General features: G+C 41.0%; 3 protein-coding genes and 1 pseudogene across 3 annotated transcripts in view; 1 reads left to right on the top strand and 3 right to left on the bottom strand.

The window, feature by feature from the left end:
- Pecr (peroxisomal trans-2-enoyl-CoA reductase) overlaps positions 1–1,072 on the bottom strand; it is a 43,438-nt gene extending 42,366 nt beyond the window's left edge. The window contains exon 1 of the mRNA XM_004641356.2: positions 886–1,072. Coding sequence (XP_004641413.1) covers positions 886–1,009 — 124 coding nt within the window. The 5' untranslated portion in view covers positions 1,010–1,072. The remainder of the gene's footprint in view (positions 1–885) is intronic.
- Positions 1,073–1,149: 77 nt separating this feature from the next.
- Tmem169 (transmembrane protein 169) lies at positions 1,150–17,672 on the top strand. Its single transcript, XM_004641355.2, has 3 exons — positions 1,150–1,221; positions 13,252–13,640; positions 16,934–17,672. Exons 2-3 carry the CDS (start codon positions 13,370–13,372, stop codon positions 17,554–17,556), a joined length of 894 nt encoding a protein of 297 aa, XP_004641412.1. The 5' UTR covers positions 1,150–1,221; positions 13,252–13,369; the 3' UTR covers positions 17,557–17,672.
- LOC105743564 lies at positions 11,068–11,500 on the bottom strand (annotated as a pseudogene).
- A 2,718-nt stretch (positions 17,673–20,390) lies between the features above and the next one.
- Positions 20,391–21,201, bottom strand: part of LOC101587499 (trafficking protein particle complex subunit 2) — a 1,619-nt gene continuing 808 nt past the window's right edge. The window contains exon 2 of the mRNA XM_004641354.2: positions 20,391–20,974. Coding sequence (XP_004641411.1) covers positions 20,533–20,955 — 423 coding nt within the window. The 5' untranslated portion in view covers positions 20,956–20,974 and the 3' untranslated portion in view covers positions 20,391–20,532. The remainder of the gene's footprint in view (positions 20,975–21,201) is intronic.

The raw sequence follows: 21,201 nt of genomic DNA, 5'->3' as shown, positions 1-21,201 counted from the left end.
GTTTGCCAGTCAAGTGCTTATCCTACTGAGCCATCTCCCCAGCCCCTAAGTAGGTGCTTTAGACCACTGAGCCATATCACCAGCCCCTAGTGTAATATTCTGAGAAAGGTCAAAGAGCATGAATATCACGGCTTTTGGAGCTTTTTTTTTTTTTCCCCAATTTGCCTACCAGAAAGGTAGTAATTTATATTCCTTCCTGCCTTTTTCATTCTGTTATCAATAGTTAATTTCCTCCAATATTTGTAAGTTTTTTATAAAAACAGTATCTTATTTTATATCTATCACCAATAGAGATCATTGTTTTCTTAAAAACTTATGGCCTCTATGTAGTTCCTCTTTTGGAATGTTAGCCTATATTTCTATTGGTATCTTGGCTCTTTGATTTATTTACAAAAGCTCTTTGTGTAGTAAGACTACTTTTCCTATGTTGTAAATATTTTTCTTCATATACCTTCAACCGTCGTTCATATTTTTTTAACTCATTGAAGATTTATAATTTCAGAAATAAATTTAACCATGCTCCCATGTGTGGCTTCTTTCCTTGTGTTTGTGTTCCAAGCTCCCTGCTCCACCCACCACTCTACTTTCTTGTGTGTTGTAACAGAGTCTATCTTCTAGGTAAAGGGAGTCTCCATGTGTTTCCTAATTAGTAAGAGGAGGCAACATTTGGCTCTCAGCACCCCCACCTTCTACTTAGTGAGTGGCTCATCTGCCAATGCTTCCCGAGGATGTCTGATTTCCTAGAGAGATCACCTCTCTCTCCTTCCCTGGCTCCCTTCTACAGCCTCCGTGCTTCGCACTTCGCAAGGCCCCGGGACGGCGACCCCCGGTGACCACAGCCAGACCTGTGCAGACCCTGGTCCCACACCCAAGACTGCTCCATACCCAGGTTCAGGAGCTCCTTGGCGATGGCTTTTCCGATGCCCGTGGCCCCGCCGGTGACGACAGCTGCACAGTTCTGCAGCAAGCCGGGCGCCAGGCAGCTCTTGCCCTTTGTCCAGGAGCCCATAGCGCTGAGCTTCCGAGTGCACAGACGGCCGCTGGTGCAGGTCAAGGGAGTCTGCAGATGTGGGCGGGGCTAAGGGCCCGAGGCCACGTGACCGGCGGCCGCTCTGCCTTTGGCCCCGCCCCCCGAGGCGGCCCACAGCATCCTCCTGGGCTGGACCGCTCTCTGGTGGCCGCCTCTCGAAGTCCGCATCCTCGGTAGGCGTCGGTCCCTGGGTACGTGTGGGTGAGACTCCTCCCTCGTTGTTTTGTTGGTTTTTTTTTTTTTTTAATTTAAAAATTTTTGATATTATTTGGGAAAAGGAAAAGGGACATGCAAAAATAAATAATACAAAGAGAGGTTTTCTGTATTTTAAAAATTCAATCCTCTGAGCCATAGTTCTCAGGGTTAATTAAAATTAAATCTCTAGTGTATCTGAATAAAGAAAGGCTCTGGCTCCTGAGCCTTGCTGTGCTCGCCTGCGTTGAAGTTCCGGGCTATGTTTGGGCTCCAGCTTCTCTGTGTCACTGGCTGGGAAGGGGAGATGGGGCAGGCATGGGTGAGGGGGCAGAAATCCAGTTTACGGACCCTTTCATCGTCGGGTGTTGTGGGGAGCCTTGGAGAGGATTCTAAGGGGTAGAGGAGGTGCAGTGCTAATTAGTCACAAAACCAAGATAATAAATGATTTAAAAGCAAACTCTGGTCCATAGCCACCTCCTCTGCACCCCACCCAGGTATGTCGAGAAGAAGCAACCTTGACCAGATTTTTTATCTGATCCCATTCAGTCAGCGCAGAGCAGATGCAAGAGATCTTTCTTTGGAGGGTGTATGCTTCCTGCAAGACTCATCTGTAGGGTTATGTGTGAGAGCTTGTCTTCTAGTTCATTTTTAGGCCGACTGCTCAGCCTGCTGAGGGTGGAGGAAATTTCTCATCTGCATGTTGCTGCCCGGTAATGGATTTGTTATGCAGATTTGCTCCTTATTCTTGCTTTAAGAACTTGGCAGGGCTAGAGAACAACCAGGTGCAGTGATCTTACTCTGGGTGGGATGCTATTTCTACTAAGTCTGTGGTTAAAGTGCTGTTACTTCACTTGCTAGGTATTAAAATAATGTAAAGATCGACAAGTATCTTTTGGGGGAATGGAGTAGGAAAGAACATGGATACAGCAATGCCCTCTTCCCTAGGACAAAGGGGGCAGTGATGCAGGGTATTGCTGTATCCATGTTCTTTCCATGCGCCCTGCTCTGTCATGCTCTGTTAGCAAAGACTCCCTTCTTCTTCCTCGATGTTCTTGCTGCTCACCAGCTCGCTGCTCCTCCCCCATCCCATCTGCCCAGTAACTTCATGTTCTTCCCTCTGCAAAGCAGCTGCCAGCTCAGACTAACATGATTCTCAACATGTAGACTCCCAGAGTCTTGATGCTGGAGAAATGTCGATCAGGCCTCAGCTCTGCCCCTGACTTGAAGTGAGAGACTGCCTGAGCCAGCTCGTAAGACTCTTAACGAGTTCACAGTATTCTGGCAGCATTTATTAAGCCCTGGCCATTTGCTTGGAAATATGCTAGGCACTGGGATGCAGTGCAGAAATGAGACAATGAAGTTTTTTTTTTTTAATATATGTGTAGGAATAATGTGAGTGGGAGAGGAATGTGTGAGTGTGTAGGAATGGTGTGAATGGGAGATTAAAAGTGTATGTGTGCCATGAGAGATAAGATAGAAAAATAAAAGATCAGAGAACAAAGATCAGATCCTACAGCTCTCACACCAAGGAGAATCTCAAGGTTCTTGTAACCAACAACCTTCACTGTCTGTCACTATCTCCATTGTCCTGTCCAGTCTTCCTGTTCTTTGAACTATCCCCTGATTTGCATATCTGTCACCCAAAGGATCTGCCATGGCCAGACTCTGCTATCTTAGTTGACCACCATTGGTTTAATACTAACTAGCCAATAAAATATTACCATTTCTTTTCTTTTTTCTTTCTTTCTTTCTTTCTTTCTTTCTTTCTTTCTTTCTTTCTTTCTTTCTTTCTTTCTTTCTTTCTTTTTTTTTTAGCAGAACCGGGGATTGAACTCAGGCCCTTGTGCTTGCCAGACAAGCACTTGTTCTACTGAGCTATCTCCCTGGCTCCAAAATATTACCATTTCACTACCAAACAATACTGCAGAACTTGCCTCAGCATGCAAGCCTTGCAGCACCAGCTGTGAAATGACAAGTGACATGCTGCTTCAAAGATCAGGAAGGAGCAAGCCCGACTGTGCACACAGCCTAATCACAGCAGTTGGCTGGAGTCTGGGAATTCAAAGGTGGTGTTACATGCAGTTCTAATTACTTAATGTTACCCTGAGCCAAATGCCTTTCCACTTTTAGCTCCTTCTTTCTGGGAGGAGCTAGTGGTGATTTTTGGGTGCTGAAATGGTAATATTTTATGGCCTAGTTACTATTAAACCTAATAATGGTGGTCAATTAAAATGGCAGAGTCTGGCCATGGCAAGTAGGTTATTTGTGATCCTTTGGATGACAGATACACAAATCAGGGGATAGTTCAGAGAGCAGGAAGACTGGACAGGGCAATTTGTGGTAGCGATAACTTAATTTTAGAATGATAATACCCCATCTTACAGCCCCAGAAGCTCAGATTCAACATGGAAAAGATGTAAAAAGTCAACTGTTGTTGTTCTTAATCCAATGGATAAGGTAGCCTGATTCAAAAACACAGTTACTGTAAGTTTTTAAATAGTAGCCTATCCCTGTGTTGTATTGGATGGGACCTGACTAGCAAAGACTGATGACCAGATTTCCTGCTGATAATTCAGCTCAGCAAAAATGCTATAGTGGGGAAGCCTTCTTCATTTTGCAGCATTAGAGTTAGATTTTTACTGCATACCTAAGAACTATTAATTTCTTTTAACAAAACTCCCTTCTGGTGTTGACCATTTCTTGGTAAGTCGGGAATGGTGTCATGTACCAGGCTGCAGTGAGCTCGCCAATGATTTGCTAATGGGGCTTGAGCCAGGATCAGTGTGACAGCTTTTGGACAGCTGAGTTCAGTCTCAGTAACAGGGATGATACCAATTTATGTTCTGATTCTGACATGCATATGAAGGTGTGCCTGTGTCCCGGGGTGGGCAAATTGGAACACAGCAAAGGGACTGGGATGTAAAATAGCTTTAGCCTAGTGCATTAAGATCTTTGTAATGCTGCCTTAGAAGACCAAAATAACTGAGTAAAAGCAAAGTAAATTTTGTGGTCCCCCCCCATATACTTCAGCCCACAGGAAGAAGTTTCTGGCTGCTAAGGTGGTTTGTGCTCCTCTCATCTTGCTCTTCTGTGGCTGCTCTGTGGTTCCTTTATCAGCCCGGCTTGCAGATGGCTTATCCAGTCCACATTCCAGTCCTAAAGGTGAAAAGAGGAAGGAGTGAGTCAGAAGGCGCACACTCAGATCTGCTCGTATCCTGTTGTCTAGAGATTAGTCATGTAATCACAGCTAGCTGCAAGGGATGTTAGCAAATGTTGTCTTTACCAGTGAGTCATGTGACAAGATGAAACTTTTGTTTTTAAAAAGCAGAAAAGAAATAAAGGAAGAGAACCTTTAGTTATACAATTATGCCATAACTAGCACATAAAGGTGCTTATTGTCTCTATTTATTTATTTATTTATTTATATTTATTTTTGGCCAGCTCAGCCCACCCTGAGGGTGGGGCTGGCACTGTACCATGTGGTGGAGGGGACCAGACAGAGGTCCCCTGGGCCTGCCTAAGCTTGCCTAAGCAGGCTCTTTAGAGTGCTGAGCTATCTTGCCGGCTTCAATGTCTCTTTATTAAACTTCTTTTTGGGCTCTCTCCAACAAAATCAGGGTAGTCCCTAATTGCTACCATTTTGTATAGTCACTAAATTATTTTGGTACTTAAACACCTACTTGGTGCTCTACTTGTGTGGTACCACTTCAGAGAGCTTATAGTTTAGTAGAGGAGAAACACAACGAACAAGTAGAAGAACAAATACACACTTATGTCCAATTGTTATTCTTATTCAGGAAACAGACTGTTGTGACAAAAAGTAAGGAGAAAGCAAGAACTCTCGCCCCCTCCTTTTTTTTTTTTTTTTGGTTTTTTTTTTTTTTTTGGCTTAAAATTTCTGCTTTGATACCCCCTCCTTTTTTTTTTTTTTTTGGTTTGGGTGTCAAGAAACAATCAGAAGAGGTGACAGTTGAAGAGAGACTTGAGCAGGACAAAGGTGACCACGTGATGAGGTAGAGCTGGAGAAGCGTATCACCCACCATAGACAGCATTGAAATAGGTTCACATGGGGACCTTTGTGCTTTTCTGGAGAATATAAGCAGCCACTATGTGTGTGCCAGAGGTGGTACAGGAGGTGATGGCAGGACAGGAGAAGCAGAAAACAGCATGATTTTGTGTATATTTTCTAAAGATCTTTCTTACTGCTGAGTGGAAAACTGGTTGAAAGCAGCACTGTGCATAAGAAAGGCTGGCCTCCTTGGCTGGAATGGTCACTAGAGATGGGGAAATTGCTGAATGAATTTATGAATTTGATTGTGGATTCTCTTGAACAGTGGCTTAAAAGTAGTTTCTCCAGTCATGATTTCCAAAGTATAAACTTGTTATTTAATACTTATATTCCCTTCAGGAATGTTCAAAGTTCAGAGGTAGCCAGTGATTAAGGTTAACAACCTAGAGTGCCATGTTCATTAATGAACTTTGGCCTGAAAGTTGACGTGCAGGATGGGCAAAGCCTAACTCCCAGAAAAGAGATATTCAGAATCTGCTTCTCAGATCAAACACTAAAACCATAAAATTCAGTGTACCAGAATGAGGAAGACTTCTCTTAACGGTTGCTTATATTTCTGAGTGAGCATTTTTCCTTTTACTAGGCCAACAGGTATATCCTGACTTTAGCTACATGTTCAGCCCCAGAGTCCTCCCATTGGTGGTGAAGAAGAAATGTAAGACAGTTCCTGTCCTCTAGGAGTTTGAATCTACCTAGGAGGATGAATCATTGTGACTAATGGAAGTTGTTGATTCACTGAGTAGGTTTAAAACTAGTACTGATGACTTATTTTTGTCATTTTAAAATTAGTCCATTCCTTCTTAAGTTAGTGGGAACTTTTTTGTATTCTCAAAATGCACTGTTCTAATTGTAGTGCACTTGTGAATCAATGTCTCCAGGTGAATCAGGGGTGGTGTCTGTATTGTGAGCAGAGACTGGCCACACACCTATGTAAAAGCGTCTGTGCCTGTAGGAAAGGATGATTTCCTAAGGGAAATGACCAGGAGCTCATCAACCCTTTCCATTTTGTATTTCCCATCAAATATTTTTGGAACAATCTCAAAAGGTCATCTCTCTGCCTCTAAACCTGAGTGTGCCCCTAACAGGATCAGGTAACAGGTTGGTCAAATTTTTTCTACCTCCCCAAAAGACTTCAAATCTCTTAGTTTTTATTGTCTATATTTTTCTATCTTTGGGCCCAGGAAGCATTTTCTTTCACTTAACCCTGGCCTTTCCCGTTGTGGTGACTCAAGACAAGAGCATTAGATGGCAATTTTAATGTGCATGATGCTCAGCAGCAATGGTTGTCACCTCTGTGCATGTGTTTACCTCACTACATCTTCCTGGAACACCTCTCCCTTAACATAGGAGAGAGTAAGAGGTTTGCAGTTTGCCTTCTCACTGTCCTCTCTGGCATTTATCTGAGCAGCTTAGCATATTTTAAAAGAAAGGGAGGTAGTAGAGATGATGAGCTCTGTCCCAGCTCCTCTAATCTGCTCTAAGACTCATGACTCCTAATTTGAAAACTTACACGGCATACAAAGACCAAGAAGGAGACTATAGAGGAAAACAGAAACTAAGCAGAAAAACACTGTGGGTCACAGTACAACCTCCGAAGCTCTAATACTTGTACCCTCAATAGGTACAAAATAGCCTACTCAGAGAGCATCCATATCATAGAATTACCCAAGGCTTCATTTCAGTAGAGGAATTAGACCAGGGAAAGCATTTTTTTTTGGGGGGGGGGAAAGCATTTTTGCATTAAACACCAACACTTAGCAGAATTTAAAGTTCACATAAGTTTTTTTTTTTTAATTTTAGTATTTATTTATTTATTTATTTTTGCAGAACCAGGGATTGAACTCAGGCCCTTGCGCTTGCCAGGGAAGCGCTTAGTCCACTGAGCCATCTCCCCGGCCCTTTTATTTTAGTTTTTTTTAAAAATAAGAGGGCTGGGGAGATAGCTCAGTAGAAAAGTGCTTCCCTGGCAAGCGCAAGGGCCTGAGTTCAATCTCCAATTCAATAAAAAATCAGATTTTATTGATATATCTTATATATCCATAATGATGATATTCATCATCAATAATTTGCACCTGTACATGATATAACTTGCTTCTTCTTTCACATAAGTTTTTAACAAGGAACCTTGAAACTTTTAACCTTGAGGAAACTTGGGCTGGGGGAGGTTAGCTCAGTGGCACAGTGTCTGCCTGGCAAGTGTGAGGTCCTGAGTTTGATTCCCAGTACCAAAAAAAGGCAGATTAATGGTAAGTAAGAAAATGTCTTCCCAGCCTCTACCTCCAGTTGTCCTGGGTAGGCATACACTCTTGTGTATTGGGCTATTTTGGTGAGGAACCCTGGGTTAGTTCATAACCCTTAAAAATCTCCTCAGTATTCTCATAGCTGAATTCTTTGTCTTTTGGGCATGTTTACCTTTCATGGTTCCTCTGCCTGACTCTTTTTGCATATAGCTTAGTGCTTATAGACACCTTAGTCAAATGAACTCTGTGGCCCTACAACCGCCCCTGGAAATCAGCTGAATGTAAGAATCCTAGCTTCTAATCCTTGTGTAGGAAAGTGAGTGTGCTCATTGAGGCTGTAACATTAAGTGAAATCAATCAGATGCTCAAGCTTAAACATCACATGGTTTCTCTTACATGAGAAACCAGAAGCATAAATAAAGAGTAAAATAAAAGTGGGAAATATCGGGCTAGAGCTTTCTCAGATGGGAAGGGGATTAAGAGCTGAAGGAAGGGGAAAAGAAGGGAGTGGAAGGCAATGAAAACAGAATTAAGATGTGTTATGTACATGTACCAAGGCCACAGAACAAGTGGAATCATTATGTACTATGAATGGGTACTAATAAAAATAAAAACAAACAAGAAAGAATTAGAGCTTCTCAGTTTTCTCAAATTACTTTGTTTGCCTTGGTTTAAAATTTCAAATTACATTTAAGGTTCTGTAGCTTTTCTCTAGAAAGGCAATATTAATCCAAGACTTTTTTTTTTTCAAACACAAACAATGCTCTCAAAACACAGTGCCCATGGCATGTGATAGCAGGGATCAAACCAGGGTCCTTGCACTTGCCAGGCAAGTGCCTACACTGCTGAGCCACCTCTCCAGGACCAGTGCCTTCTTTGAAACACATAATATGAACTTAGAGATAGCTGTGCTCATTCTGTTTAGACTGATGACCAAGGCAAAGACAGGTGATGAGAGGATAGTGAAGCCCGCCACTCTCTTTTTGATTTTCTCTTCTTCCATGAGAATTGTCACTAAGAACCTAATATATTTCAGGCACTGGACTAACTTCCAGGGTACAAAGTTGATTAAAATTCAACAAACCTGCCTTTCCAGTGGAGAATTAAATGAGAAAATCAGTAACTAAAGATAGCAGAGGCACTGGGTGAGAGGGCAAGGGGACAGCTGTTTACTTAGAAGGTCAAGATTGTTGTTCCTTTGGGCATAAAATGCATTCAGATTTCAGAAACACTGCAGTGACAAAAAGGGTGTCACTGCAGTGTTTTGGTGTAGAGTCTTCCCAGTTACATGGTAATATCGAAGATGCATAGTTTTTAGTCATGGGAGATACTTCAAATTGAATAACATTGAGAGCTTAGTTTAATGGTTCTTTGTGCCCACCCTCATTCTCTATCCCATTTATGCCCATTGGGCCAGTCCACTAAATACTGGAACTACTGAAAATAAATTAGAGACAAAACCTTACTATTGAGAATAAAGGGACACCAAGTGGTGCACACATGGTATTGACAGAAAGGATATATTCAGATGTGAAGGGAAATGAGGGATTTGGGAAATGGTAGCAAAAGCAGCAGAAAAGCCAGAAAGCCAGATTTGGGAGTATACAGCTTTGGGGAATCTGGGGTGTGGATTGGTGCATAGAATCTAGCAATTCTTTTCAATAAAATTAATAAAAATAAAAAAGAATCTAGCAATTCTTAAAAACACAGTTATTTGAAAAGTGGAACTCCTTTGGTAAGCAGTTTGACAAATTTTGTATCAATAGAAGCTGTCAATATAATAATTCAGTGGCCAGGAAGATGGCTCAGTGGAATAAGTGCTTCCCTGGCAAGGGCCTAAGTTCATTCCCCGGTTCCTCAAAATAAATAAATAAATAAATAATAAAAAAAATTGCAAGTTATTTTCACAGTATTGTACCAGCCTTTTACACCATATTTTTAATTAATTAATTAATTAATTAATTAGAAGCAGGGTGTCATTATGTAGTGCAGGCTGGCCTTGAGCTCACTTATATAGCCCAGGCTGGCTCAGAGGTCGTGGCACTCCTGCCTCAGTCTCCTGAGTGCTGGGATTACAGGTGTGTGCCAAGATTACAACTGAGTTGTTTTTTTTTTTTAAGAGGCTTGAGTGTATTCAGCTAAGAAATGAAGAAATGAAAGAAAGAGTATCATTTTGTGGGCCTCTTAATGGATTAGCGGTTACTACCCCACCATCTCCCTGCTGTTAGAAGAATAAAACACCATCCATAAGATTGTCATGCCAGAACAATCAATCAGCCACCCTGAAATCCCAGTCAAAATCTGACTGAGTTTCTTTATTCAGCTGCCAACTTATAGGACCAGTATGGGTGAGTGGAGCACACGGTGGGGTGCCAGCAGCAAAAACCCAGCCATAAGAATTTGCCCGATGAATAACCTGTTTTCTTTAACATATAAATCATAAAAAGAAAAATCAGAGGGCAGATGTACAGACCTACACCATCCGATATAATAGCCAGGGGCTTCATACCCCTGAAATCTGTCAAAATTCAATAAAATTAAAAATGCTTCAGTTGCACCAGCCTAAGGAATATTAAAATCTCCTAAAAATATTAAGCTAACAGGGTAAGTTGAGCCAACTGAATAGCTGATGGTATTAAAGAACTATTTTTTCCCCCCCTAGGAAACGTTCTACATTTTATTTACATTTTAAGATTAATCTTAAAATCACATATCCATACACCTGTTTCCTTTTGTTGATTTCACCTAAACTTAAATGCATAGTTTATTTAACAAAGACTGTAAACACCTATTTACCATGTCTGTTACATGTAACACACAGGAACAACTTTTGACAGAAATTCATTGACTCCTCCCCCAACTTTTAAAATTATAAATACAGTTATCAAAACAGTCCTGAACATATTTTTGATACTACTAGTAGTCAGCACCCACACTGCTTCAAAGATTAACACAATTTGTGACAATATTAATCATACCTGCTATTTTGAGCAACTTCAAACTGCAGCTCTCTCACTAAGCGAGATGGATAAGCATGCCATTTGTTTTTCCTTCTTGGTGGAACCTCGATTGAACTCAGGCCCTTGAGCTTGCCAGGGAAGCGCTTATTCCAGTGAGCCATCTCCCCAGCCTTTCTCGTGCTTCCATCTTGTAAACCTGAACCTATGTGGAGTACTCCAGGTTCACGTTGAAATGACAGTGCCTCAACAAGAGAAAGAAAAATTGTGCTGCATTTTTCCTCCTGTTACCTGAAAACATAATGGGTGAACACTTATTAAATATATTCTCAAAAATGTCCAGGTCATGTTTATCAGCCAGAATTCTTTTTTTTTTTTTTTTTTCAGAACCAGGGATTGAACTCAGGCCCTTGTGCTTGCCCAGGAAACGCTTATTCTATTGAGCCATCTTCCTGGCCCCTTATCAGCTGGAATTCTTTTACTTACTGTGTAGGTATTTTGCATTGTAATATTTAATCAAGACATTAATATGAGTAAAAGGTTGTTGATTTAAGATAAGTTTGAGATTCACTAAAACTAATTGTATGTTTGTCCTTCTGGTGATTGTGGAAGCTTCATATTTTCTTTGGACATCATTAGACATCTTAGCTCCTGAAGTACAACTTTAACGCTATATGAATTTTGCCATTTTGCTAACACTGGTGTGCTGTTTGCCTCCACCATTCCACTGGAATTATTTATTCCATTCATATTACTTTTTGTTACAAATCTAACTGATGGAGGAGCTTCTGGGTATTTAGTCCACATTCTACTTTCAGGCTATATATTCTGTCCCCATAATTTGTCCTTGGTGGCCCACTAATCATGCCTGTCCGCCTCGTAAGTGTCATGTCTTCATCATCTTCAAGGCCCAGCTAACTGTACCATCGCCTGCTCCTCTTTATCCTTCTTCAAGTTCTGCCAACAAGCAAAAATTACAAGGAAATTTAACTCCTGTGGAGACCGCCATCTTCTCCTACAGCCTGATGCTAAAGAATTATTTTAAAAAATAATAGTTTTTTTGTGTGTGTTTAATAATGCTATTTCAGGGATAAAGGCAGAAAGTGCCATTGGACAACATTGCTATAGACAATCTCAAGTTCTGTAGCCCTTATTTGGATCCTCAGTCAAGCAAATTCTCCTAAAAATATTAAGCTAAAAAAAATAATGGGGCCAGGGAGATGGCTCAGTGGAATAAGCACTTCCCTGGCAAGCGCAGAGGCCTGAGTTCAATCCCCGGTTCCGCCAAAAATAAAAAAAAAAACAAATTAGGCTAGCAGGGTAAGTTGAGCCAACTGGGTAGCTGATAGTGTTAAATGATTATTTTAAAAAATAATTTTTTGGTGTTTGATAATGCTATTGTGATTTTTTTTAAAGAAAGGAAATCTTAAGAGGTAAGAGATGCATATTGATATGTAAGTGAAACAAAATGACATATTTCTACAATTTGCTTTTAAATACCAGGAGATGAAACAAGATTGACTTTAAATATTTTGATTATCAGTGAAAGTAGGCATTGAGTACAAGGAAGATTCATTAAAACAATTCTGCCTCGATTTGTCATTTTCTGTAACAGTGGCTTTCTTTTTATACATGTTTGAAATTTTCTGTAATATCATGTCTGAAGTTTTGTATATTTTGTTTGTTTAGTAAGACACATATGAATAGCTAGCAATCTAGATAAAACAGGCTGGATATGTGCTAATTTATATCTCTTTAGCAGCAGCAATCAGCAGCCCTCTGAATGGCTCAAGCTCACAGGTGGACTGTAGCCTCCTGGGAAATCTGCTGGATTTAACAATCAGAGCTCCTCTGTTATCTTCACGTTCTTTGTTCAACTTTGCTTAAAATTTCAAAGTCAGGTTAAGTTTCTTATTTCTTCTCTATCAAAGCAGTATTAGCCCAAGGTTGTTTTACAAACATAAACAGTGCACCATGAACGCAAAAATCTTCTTTAGAAGGTACTCTATAGATTCTCATTTCTTGCCTCTATTTACCAGGAGAACAAAAAGAGAAGTTGGCTTGTGATGGGGGAAAGTACATCCTCTGTACTGCTTTCTCAGCATGTGATGGCACTTGGACCAAAGAAAGAACTTTTAAGGCCTTGGGCCAATTGGACCAACAACAAAGCAGGAGATCAATTTCCTCTACAGAATAGCAAGGCAGATGCATTTGGAGAAGTTGTACCATCTTTTTTTTTTTAATATTTTATTTATTTATTTATTTATTTTGTGTGTGTGTGGCCAGCTCAGCCCACCAGGGGGTGGGGCTGGCTGGCATGTGGTGCTGGGGGATTGAACTGTGGTCCCTGTGCTTTGCTTAAGCTTAGCTTGTTCTAAGTGGGTGCTTTAGACCACTGAGCCATCTCACCAGCCCCAGTTGTACCATCTTTGAGTGGCTTGCTCCAAGTTGCCTTTCTTCATTTGAGTGTAGTTGTAATGTAGGACTCAATGGCCAGAAGTTCCCAACTCTGAATCCCCTAATACAACTGATTTTTTTTTGTAATGCTACACATTTGCATAAATCACAATATTGTAATGTTAATAAAATTTTATTCACAATCTATCTTTGTAAGAGAAATTCCAGTAGATTTCAAAAATAAAGGGTTAAGAGAAGTGCAGGGAGAGAAAGGCTTCAGCCAAGTTGGGGATGATCTCCCAAGTCTCTTTCCATGTCACCACATTCACTCTGTGTTGATGGCTTTTCTTTCCTATCCCTCAGCAAGGTCAGGACATCTTTGCCTAGCTCCCTCTTGGAAGAAGCAGTGTGATGTGTGGATCGTGAACTTCCTCAAGCAAATTAGGCTCTTCATAAGGCACAGCTGGGTGCCAGGACAGAGATGGAAGAACCAGTACCAGTGGAAGGCCAGGGCCAGCTCCCTAGCCCCCACCACGGCTCTTTGAGAAGGGCTGTGGCTGCTGCCCTGGCCCTGGATGGGGAATCCACCATGGGTAGAAAGAAAAAGAAGAAGAAAGAGTCCCGCCCAGAATCTATTATCATCTACCGGTCTGATAATGAGAACATGGATGAGGAGCCGGAGGAAGCAGAAGGTGCAGATCAGCCCAAAGAGGAGGAGGGAGAGGATTTCCTAGACTATCCCATGGATGACGGTGAGTCTGTCTGGGGCCCCTGCAAAATCACAGAAAGGAAACCAAAAGATGATCCTTCTTGCAGGAGGCAGACCAGGGTCTGCTCACATACCTCATACCTGTTTCTTAGTGATACATTTTCCGTGTTGCTGTCATCATTCAGGAAACCAATAATATATAATCAGCATCTATTGTATTCTATTATAGGTGATAGGGAGATCTAACCCTTTCAGAACTCCTAGTAACCAAAGAAGCTGACTTCTATATAAAAATTAGTAACAACAGACGGTGCTAATTATTTAATATAAAGTAAAGGAACAATAATTGTTGGCTTTCATAATAGGAAAATGCAAATTTTGTTAACAATGAGACATAGTATTCCTTCAAATGCATGATTGCTAAAAACTGGGTAATATATAATAATGTGAGGAAATGGATGTACTCTCATGTACCTCATATGGAAATAGAAGTTGCTTCAGCCACTATGTAGGGAATTTATTAATATTTATTAAAATTCAAAATATACATTCGTAAGTCTCAGAAATCCTCAGCATTCCCCCTGGAAACTTATGTGCATGTTCCTCTGCATGTAGAAGAATATTTGTTGTTGTTAGTGAAGTTGTGGAGTGTCTGTACTAAGAATTGTTGAGCTGAAATGGAGAGATGAGATAGTTCTATTTGTATAGATAGATGTATGTCTAAGACAAACCCAGTGAACAAACAACATATTTGCTCTAATAGACTTGATGTTCTAGTCAGGAGATGACCAATACTAAAGGAGCCATCAAATAAAAGATAATTTAAAGTAGAGATATGAGTTCCAAGGACAATAAAACCATGGCAATGGGCAGATGAGTATGGTGAGGTAGAACATCTGTGGTCATGGAAGGACTTTCTGAAGAGGTGACATTTAAGCTGTTCCAAATGGCATGAAGGAACTAGTTAAGATGTTGGGCATGGGGTTTGAAAAGAAGGAACTGAGAGGGCAAAAACCTGGAGGGAGAACAGCATGGGCCATTTATAGAATGGGGTTGTTTCTGGTAGGGAGTAGAGAGAGCAAGGGAAAAATGGTGACCAGATTAGACATGGAGGTGGAGGCAGGAGCATGGTGAGCCATGTAGGTCATAGTAAAAGGCTTGGTGTTTATTATAAATTGAGGAAAAGCCAATGAAGAACTCAATGCAGGAGAGGCATATTTTACAAAGCTCACACTGGCTCCTCTATACCAACTTGACTGCAAAGAACAGAGTAGAAGCTTGTGGGACTCTCCTGTGTCAGTGTAGCTGCACTGGTGCTCATGTAGAAGCTTGGACTAAGATGACAACAGGGTACAGAAGAGAGCTGAGATTCAAAATGTACCGTGGAACTTGATAAGTTGAAGGTAAGGAGGTTGAAAAAGAAAGGAAGTGATACTGATTCTTGGGTCCTTGACAGGAACAATAGAGAGGATAGATACCGGTGTTATTTGTTGAGATGAAGAACTCTTGGAAACCATTAGGTTTGAGGGGGGCAGCAAATCCTTCTATTTGGTAGTCAGGGACCCTGTCACGGTCCTGAGCCTTGCTTTTATGTTCTCTCTTCCAGGCATGGGGGCAGGAGTCATCCAGCCACCAGGCTTGAGGTTGTCCCTGCCTAAACCTGTAGTCTGCCATCTGGCCCCAGACCTCTAGACCACATTTTACATATCAAGCACCATAAACTTCCCTGCCTTAGTAGCTCCAGTTCCTCTTCCAGGATAGACTTCGGCTGGCCATTAGTTTATGTGTATGTTTGTGGTATGGGTATGTATGTGAGGCAAATATGTGGGGGGTGTATGGTATGCATGGCATATAAGGGTGTGGTATGTGGTATGTTTTGGGAATGTGCATATATGTATTGTGTTTACTCATGAAATGTGGTATGTGTTGTATATATGCATGACATGCAGTGTGAGTGTGGTGTTGGTATAGGTGAGGTGTGTGGGGAGTTTGTGTATGGAATGTGAGTAGATGATGTGCGTGTGTGGTATGGGTATATATTTGTACGTGTTGTGTACATGGGAAGATATAGGTGGTGCAGTGTATGTGCATTTGTGTGTAGTATCTGTGTACATCATACTTTTGTGTAATGTGGACATATGGAACTACAAGGGGTAATCAAGTCATGTGGTAGATGTTAAAATTTTATTACAGTGAAGAACACGTTGACATTAATCACCCTTAAATACTCCGTCACTTGAGGCCTATGTATCTTACCATTTTTTCCATTTTCTGAAGCAGTTCTGGAAGTCCTCCTTTGTGTCTAGATGAGATGTGATAAAAAAATGAATGAATGCTGCTGCCAAGTGCCATCCAAGGGAGGCTCACGTAAAGATGTGATGTGTGTTCTTATTTACCTTATTCACCAGACTTTGCATTTTGGCTCTTCCCCAAAGTCAAAATGTCTGTGCAAGGTAAACATTTTGAACTAATTCAGGACATTGACCCAGCTATGATGGAACAGTTAAAAACATGAAAAAGAACTTCCGGAACTGCTTCAGAAAGTGGCAAGAATGATGGAATAAGTGTATTTGAAGTAAAGGGGATTAATAGCAATGTGTCTCTTATTGTAATAAAAAATCCAAATATTCATATTTTTCAACCACATCTCATTCCATATTCTGTGTGTGTGTGTGTGTGTGAGAGAGAGAGAGAGAGAGAGAGAGACAGAGAGACAGAGAGACAGAGAGAGACAGAGACAGAGACAGAGACAGAGAGAGAGACACAGAGAGAGAGAGAGAGAGAAGTACAGAAGAGGGATGTTATGTGTATGTAGTGTGGATCTGGGGGCATTTATGAGGGGTTGGGTAAGTGAGGTGAGGGAAGTAAATGTATGTACAGAGCTTGGACATGAGAGTCATGATGTCCACAGGTATGTGAGAAGCTTCTCAAAAAAGATCTAGCATGCACACACCAGCCAAATGCTCACAGATGCAATCTTTACACACAGATGGAAACTCAGAAACAATATGTTTTCAGCACTTGTTAACTAGCAGGGTCTGTAGTAACAGTCTTTACCCACTCCATGTCACAGAAGTCTTGCCAAGCGTGATATCCCTCAAAGTGGAGCAAGAACAAGAAAAATAAGAAAAGACTGTCTCCCAGTCTTATCATGGTCCAGACCTATGGAATGAGGAGACCTATTTATTTGGTCCAAACCTGAGTCACTGATTCCAACCACTGCTATGCCAGATGCTATAAAAATGACATGTATGCTCAGCCCTAGTCTCAGGCAATGACAGTATGCTGAAATGGTCCCTCTTTAGGTAATCAGCTCAGCTTCTTTGTGCCCTGCAGGTATGTGGAACATGCCTTTGGACAGCCGCTATGTCACATTAACTGGGACCATCACACGAGGGAAGAAAAAAGGGCAGATGGTGGACATTCATGTCACGTTGACAGAGAAAGAGCTGCAGGAACTGACCAAGCCCCAGGAGGCCTCAAGAGAAACAGTACCTGAGGGAAGAAAGGCTTGCCAGGTGGGGGCAGACCAGGGACCCCACGTGGTCCTCTGGACGCTGGTCTGCCTACCTGTAGTTTTCATCCTCTCTTTCATTGTCTCTTTCTACTATGGTACTATCACTTGGTACAACATCTTCCTTGTGTACAATGAGGAGAGGACCTTCTGGCACAAGGTCTCCTACTGCCCTTGTCTCATTCTCTTCTATCCAGTGCTCATCATGGCCATGGCTTCTTCCCTGGGCCTCTATGCTGCTGTGGTCCAGCTCTCGTGGTCCTGGGGAGCATGGTGGCAAGCTGCCCGGGACATGGAGAAAGGCTTCTGTGGCTGGCTCTGTAGCAAGCTGGGTCTAGAGGATTGTTCTCCCTACAGCATTGTGGAGCTGCTTGAATCTGACAACATCTCAGGCAACCTCTCCAACAAGGACCCTACCCAGGAAGTAGAAACCTCTACTGTCTAAACTGCCAACAACTTTCTTTTTTCTCTGGCCTCAGTGGCCTACATATTTCCAGCAGATTTTTTTTCTTTATTGGTAGCTATAATCCAAGAAATGTGGGACCAAATGTGACAGGGATAACAGAGGCTTAGGAGTGACTAAACACTCCAAACAAATACACATGGAGTGAAACATGGGGAGGGGGGAGGGTTTATGGTATAATAGAAAGTAAAGATTTGTATGCATCACTTAGGTTTAGATTGAACTGCATAAAACTAAATCCTTAAAATATCAGTGGTTTTAAACAAGATAGGAGTTTCTTTCTCTGTGGTATAGAAGTCTGGAAGCAGACTAACTGAGGATACTATGACGTTATCGGGATCCTTGTCCTATTAGTAGGGAGTGGTCCTTATTGCCCTCACTTTCAGCGTCTCAGTGCTGACTGCCCCTTGAGCCATCACAGCCATGTTTCTGGCAAAATAGGAGAAGGAGCAAAGAAGCGCACACCCTTCCTGTTTAAGGAAACTTCCCAGAAGTCCCCTCTCCACATGCCTTATTGCTGGTTAGCCAGAACTTAGTCACATGACCTCACAATAGAAACAGGCTGGGAAAGCAATCTTTTATCTGTGTAGCTAGCTATATTCTTAGCTCACTTTTGAGCTTATGGCAAATTGAGAGAAATGGGAGAAACGGTTATTTTGGTAGGCAAGTAGGAATCTTGGCCTTAAAATAATTATTTTAATATATCTCAAATCCCAAACTGCTAATACAGTTTGTTGGAATCACTCATTCATTCATTCTGGCCTGAATTTTTTTTTCTGGCTTGAATCTTATGCAGAGAATTTACATGTAGATATGAGCTATATGCACTAAATGTATATGCAGTATACATAGATATTAGTACCTTGTGTACCTTGTATTAACCTTCTGTAATATCATGTTGTTCCTTTGGAAAGAAATAGTGGATAAGAGAGTACATAACTCTTTTTCCTTGTGGCGGAGGTTGAACAGGGATTGGTGATATTTAATTGAATCTATAGATTAAAGACTGGGAAGGGGAAGTGGGTTACATCTGCCAAATATGCTGCCAGCAGGAATCAGCAGCTCTCAACATGAACAAGCCAGATTTAGCCTTCTGGCAAAACCTCACTCTCAGAGCGTCACTCACTCAGACCCTTTTAGTGTAACAGTAAAATGGTCCTCTTGCCTTGTGGGTACACACCAGGATAATTCAGATTAAAAGAGTCTGATTTAAAAAAAAAATCCTAATAGTGGCCTAATTTCAAAATATCAAACCCTAAGGGGCAAAAGATTTTGGGGTCTTCCTTACATAAAAAGTTGGTGCTTATTACTGTTCATGCCTTAGAAGGAAGATGTTGGAAAGAACTGCTGTCAATCAAACCAGAGGGGTCATCAGCGATGTCCCTGCAAAAGACCAGGGACATCTGCTGAATGTATGGTGTTCTACTCCACTTTCAGAGGAACCAAATTTTAAGATTAACTCTCATTAGTTTGACCAGAGTGGGGAAAATGTGCCCAGCATTTTTGAAGACAATCTTGGTGCTTTCTGGTACAATTTCAGAGAGATGAACAATTGAAAGAAGATAAAGAAAATAAAAAAAAATTCTAATTAACCTTTGTTTGATTTTCTTTGAGGCCCTTCAAACTAGTTTTGAATGCTATGGTTTGTAGAAAAAGGGTAAACCTGGTGGCTGTTCTGTGTGTCATTAACATATGTAATAATGTTAATATTGATTCTTAAGTCTTGATTCTCTCCATGCACTACTAAGTTTTGGAAGTTTTATTTTTTATTTTCCCTGCTTTTTATGTATTTGGTACAGTTTCAGTGGCTGGCTCAGCATGGGGCAGGGATGGCGTGGCATGTGGTGCCAGGGATCAAACCCTGTTCCCTGTGCTTGCCTAAGCAGGTGCTTAGTTTGCTTGAGCTATCTTGCCAGGTCAGTTTTGGGAGGTTTAGATGAATTGTTTTCAAGAGTCACATTTTTACCTAAACCTACATTAAAAATATCACAGTCCCCTTTATCATATTTTTCTGTCATACTGGACCAGGAAACCAATGGTCAAAGACAACAGTCATATTAGCAGAAGGGGAAGGTGGACATAGTGGATTAGAGGGACAGGGCAGTGGGTGAAACTACTCCAAAAGGATATCTGGATGAAATTATAGTCTTTGCCATAGCTAGACTCATCACATAATGCAAGGGAGAAGTGTTTAAACCAAAATCACTTGACAAAAAAAACCTCTAAAGAGGTGTTTTATTCCTAGACTAGACGAATAAAAACTGGGCCCATCGTTGGGTATGGGAACCCATGTCTATAATCCCAGCACTCAGGAGGTTGAGGTGGAAGGATTGCCATGAATTTGAGGCCAGCTTGGGCTACATAAGCAAGTTCAAGGACAGTCTGCAGTATATGGAGGGGCCCTGTCTCAAAAAACAAACAAACAAACTATCAAGCAGGATTCTAAAATTATAGCAGTGATGATTATTATTCCCAGTCTCTGACACAAGCAGGTATATAACATTCAGCATTCCAAGTGGTAGTACTGTGTGCTAGAAATGTGTACACTATATCTCCAAGGGCACAAATAAGTCATTGCACGTGCTATTAATTTCATTTCCTTCTGCACAATCTTTTAGTTTTAAATCTGTCTACCAAATCTTGACTCAGACATTTGTTTTTTGAATTAGTACATCAGCGTCAAATTATCTGGATAAGGACAGTAAAAGCTTCTCAACTTTTAAAATACAAATATTCCAAATTATTGATAAAGAACTCTATAAATATTACAAGCAAATACTGTTGATAACCAGATGAAGCAGCATGTACTATTTTAAAATTATAAAACAATTTCTACTATATTTAGATACACTGAGACAAGTAGAAGTTTTCTAGACTATTTAATCAAGTTATTTCCAAGGTACACATTTCTGAGTATATACCATTGTGACACTGTTTATTCTGAAATTTTTTCTGCATTCAGCTTAAAAGGTGTTTCTTCCCAAGAAACTGAACTTTTCTATCAAATGCGCTTGATCGAATAGGAGAGTTGGGTTCATAAAATGGATTCATTGCAAACTTTATATACAAATCATAAACCTCAGTAAAGAAGTTCTTTATTCCATCTTCTTGCCTTATATCATGAAGCATAATAAATCTCATATGGCCAGCAGTGACAAATGCTGACACAAACCACTCATTAAATTTGTCCACAGTTTTCAAGTACATGTTGTTTGAAAGCCACATGTTTTCATCCACAAGGTCAAGTGCAGCATGAGCGATGAATTGGTTCAGATGGCGATGATCATCCTTGGATTCTGCTTTCCCAGCTGGCAAAAATTCCATTTCAAAAACTGGATTATCATGGTGGCCAACGATTACAAAGTAGAAGCTTCCAGACATTGTCTTTAATATATGGCTCCTGCCAAGTGAGATACAGACAAAGGAAACACCCAGTCAATTCTTCAGCATTTCAGTTTTGAGAGAACTCTTGGGTTTGAATAAAAAAACTGGAAGAACTCCTGGGTGCTATAACCAGAGTCTGAAAGTATCTCTCTGGGGTTCTATGTATTTACTATGTAACTCTGGCTCCCTCAAGACCGCTCCCCTCCCCCTCCCCTCCCCTCCCCTCTCCTCTCCCCTCCCCTC

Source organism: Octodon degus, unplaced genomic scaffold (genome assembly GCF_000260255.1).
Source record: "Octodon degus isolate 3935 unplaced genomic scaffold, OctDeg1.0 scaffold00135, whole genome shotgun sequence".
Lineage (NCBI taxonomy): Eukaryota > Metazoa > Chordata > Mammalia > Rodentia > Octodontidae > Octodon > Octodon degus.
This window is presented reverse-complemented; position numbering and strand designations above follow the sequence as displayed.

What these genes read in the sequence shown, in the direction of transcription:
- Tmem169 (XM_004641355.2), top strand. Translation starts at nt 13,370, where the DNA reads ATGGAAGAACCAGTACCAGTGGAAGGCCAGGGCCAGCTCCCTAGCCCC. An exon ending in AGACTATCCCATGGATGACG is followed by an intron (nt 13,641 to 16,933) that starts GTGAGTCTGTCT and finishes TGTGCCCTGCAG; the next exon opens with GTATGTGGAACATGCCTTTG.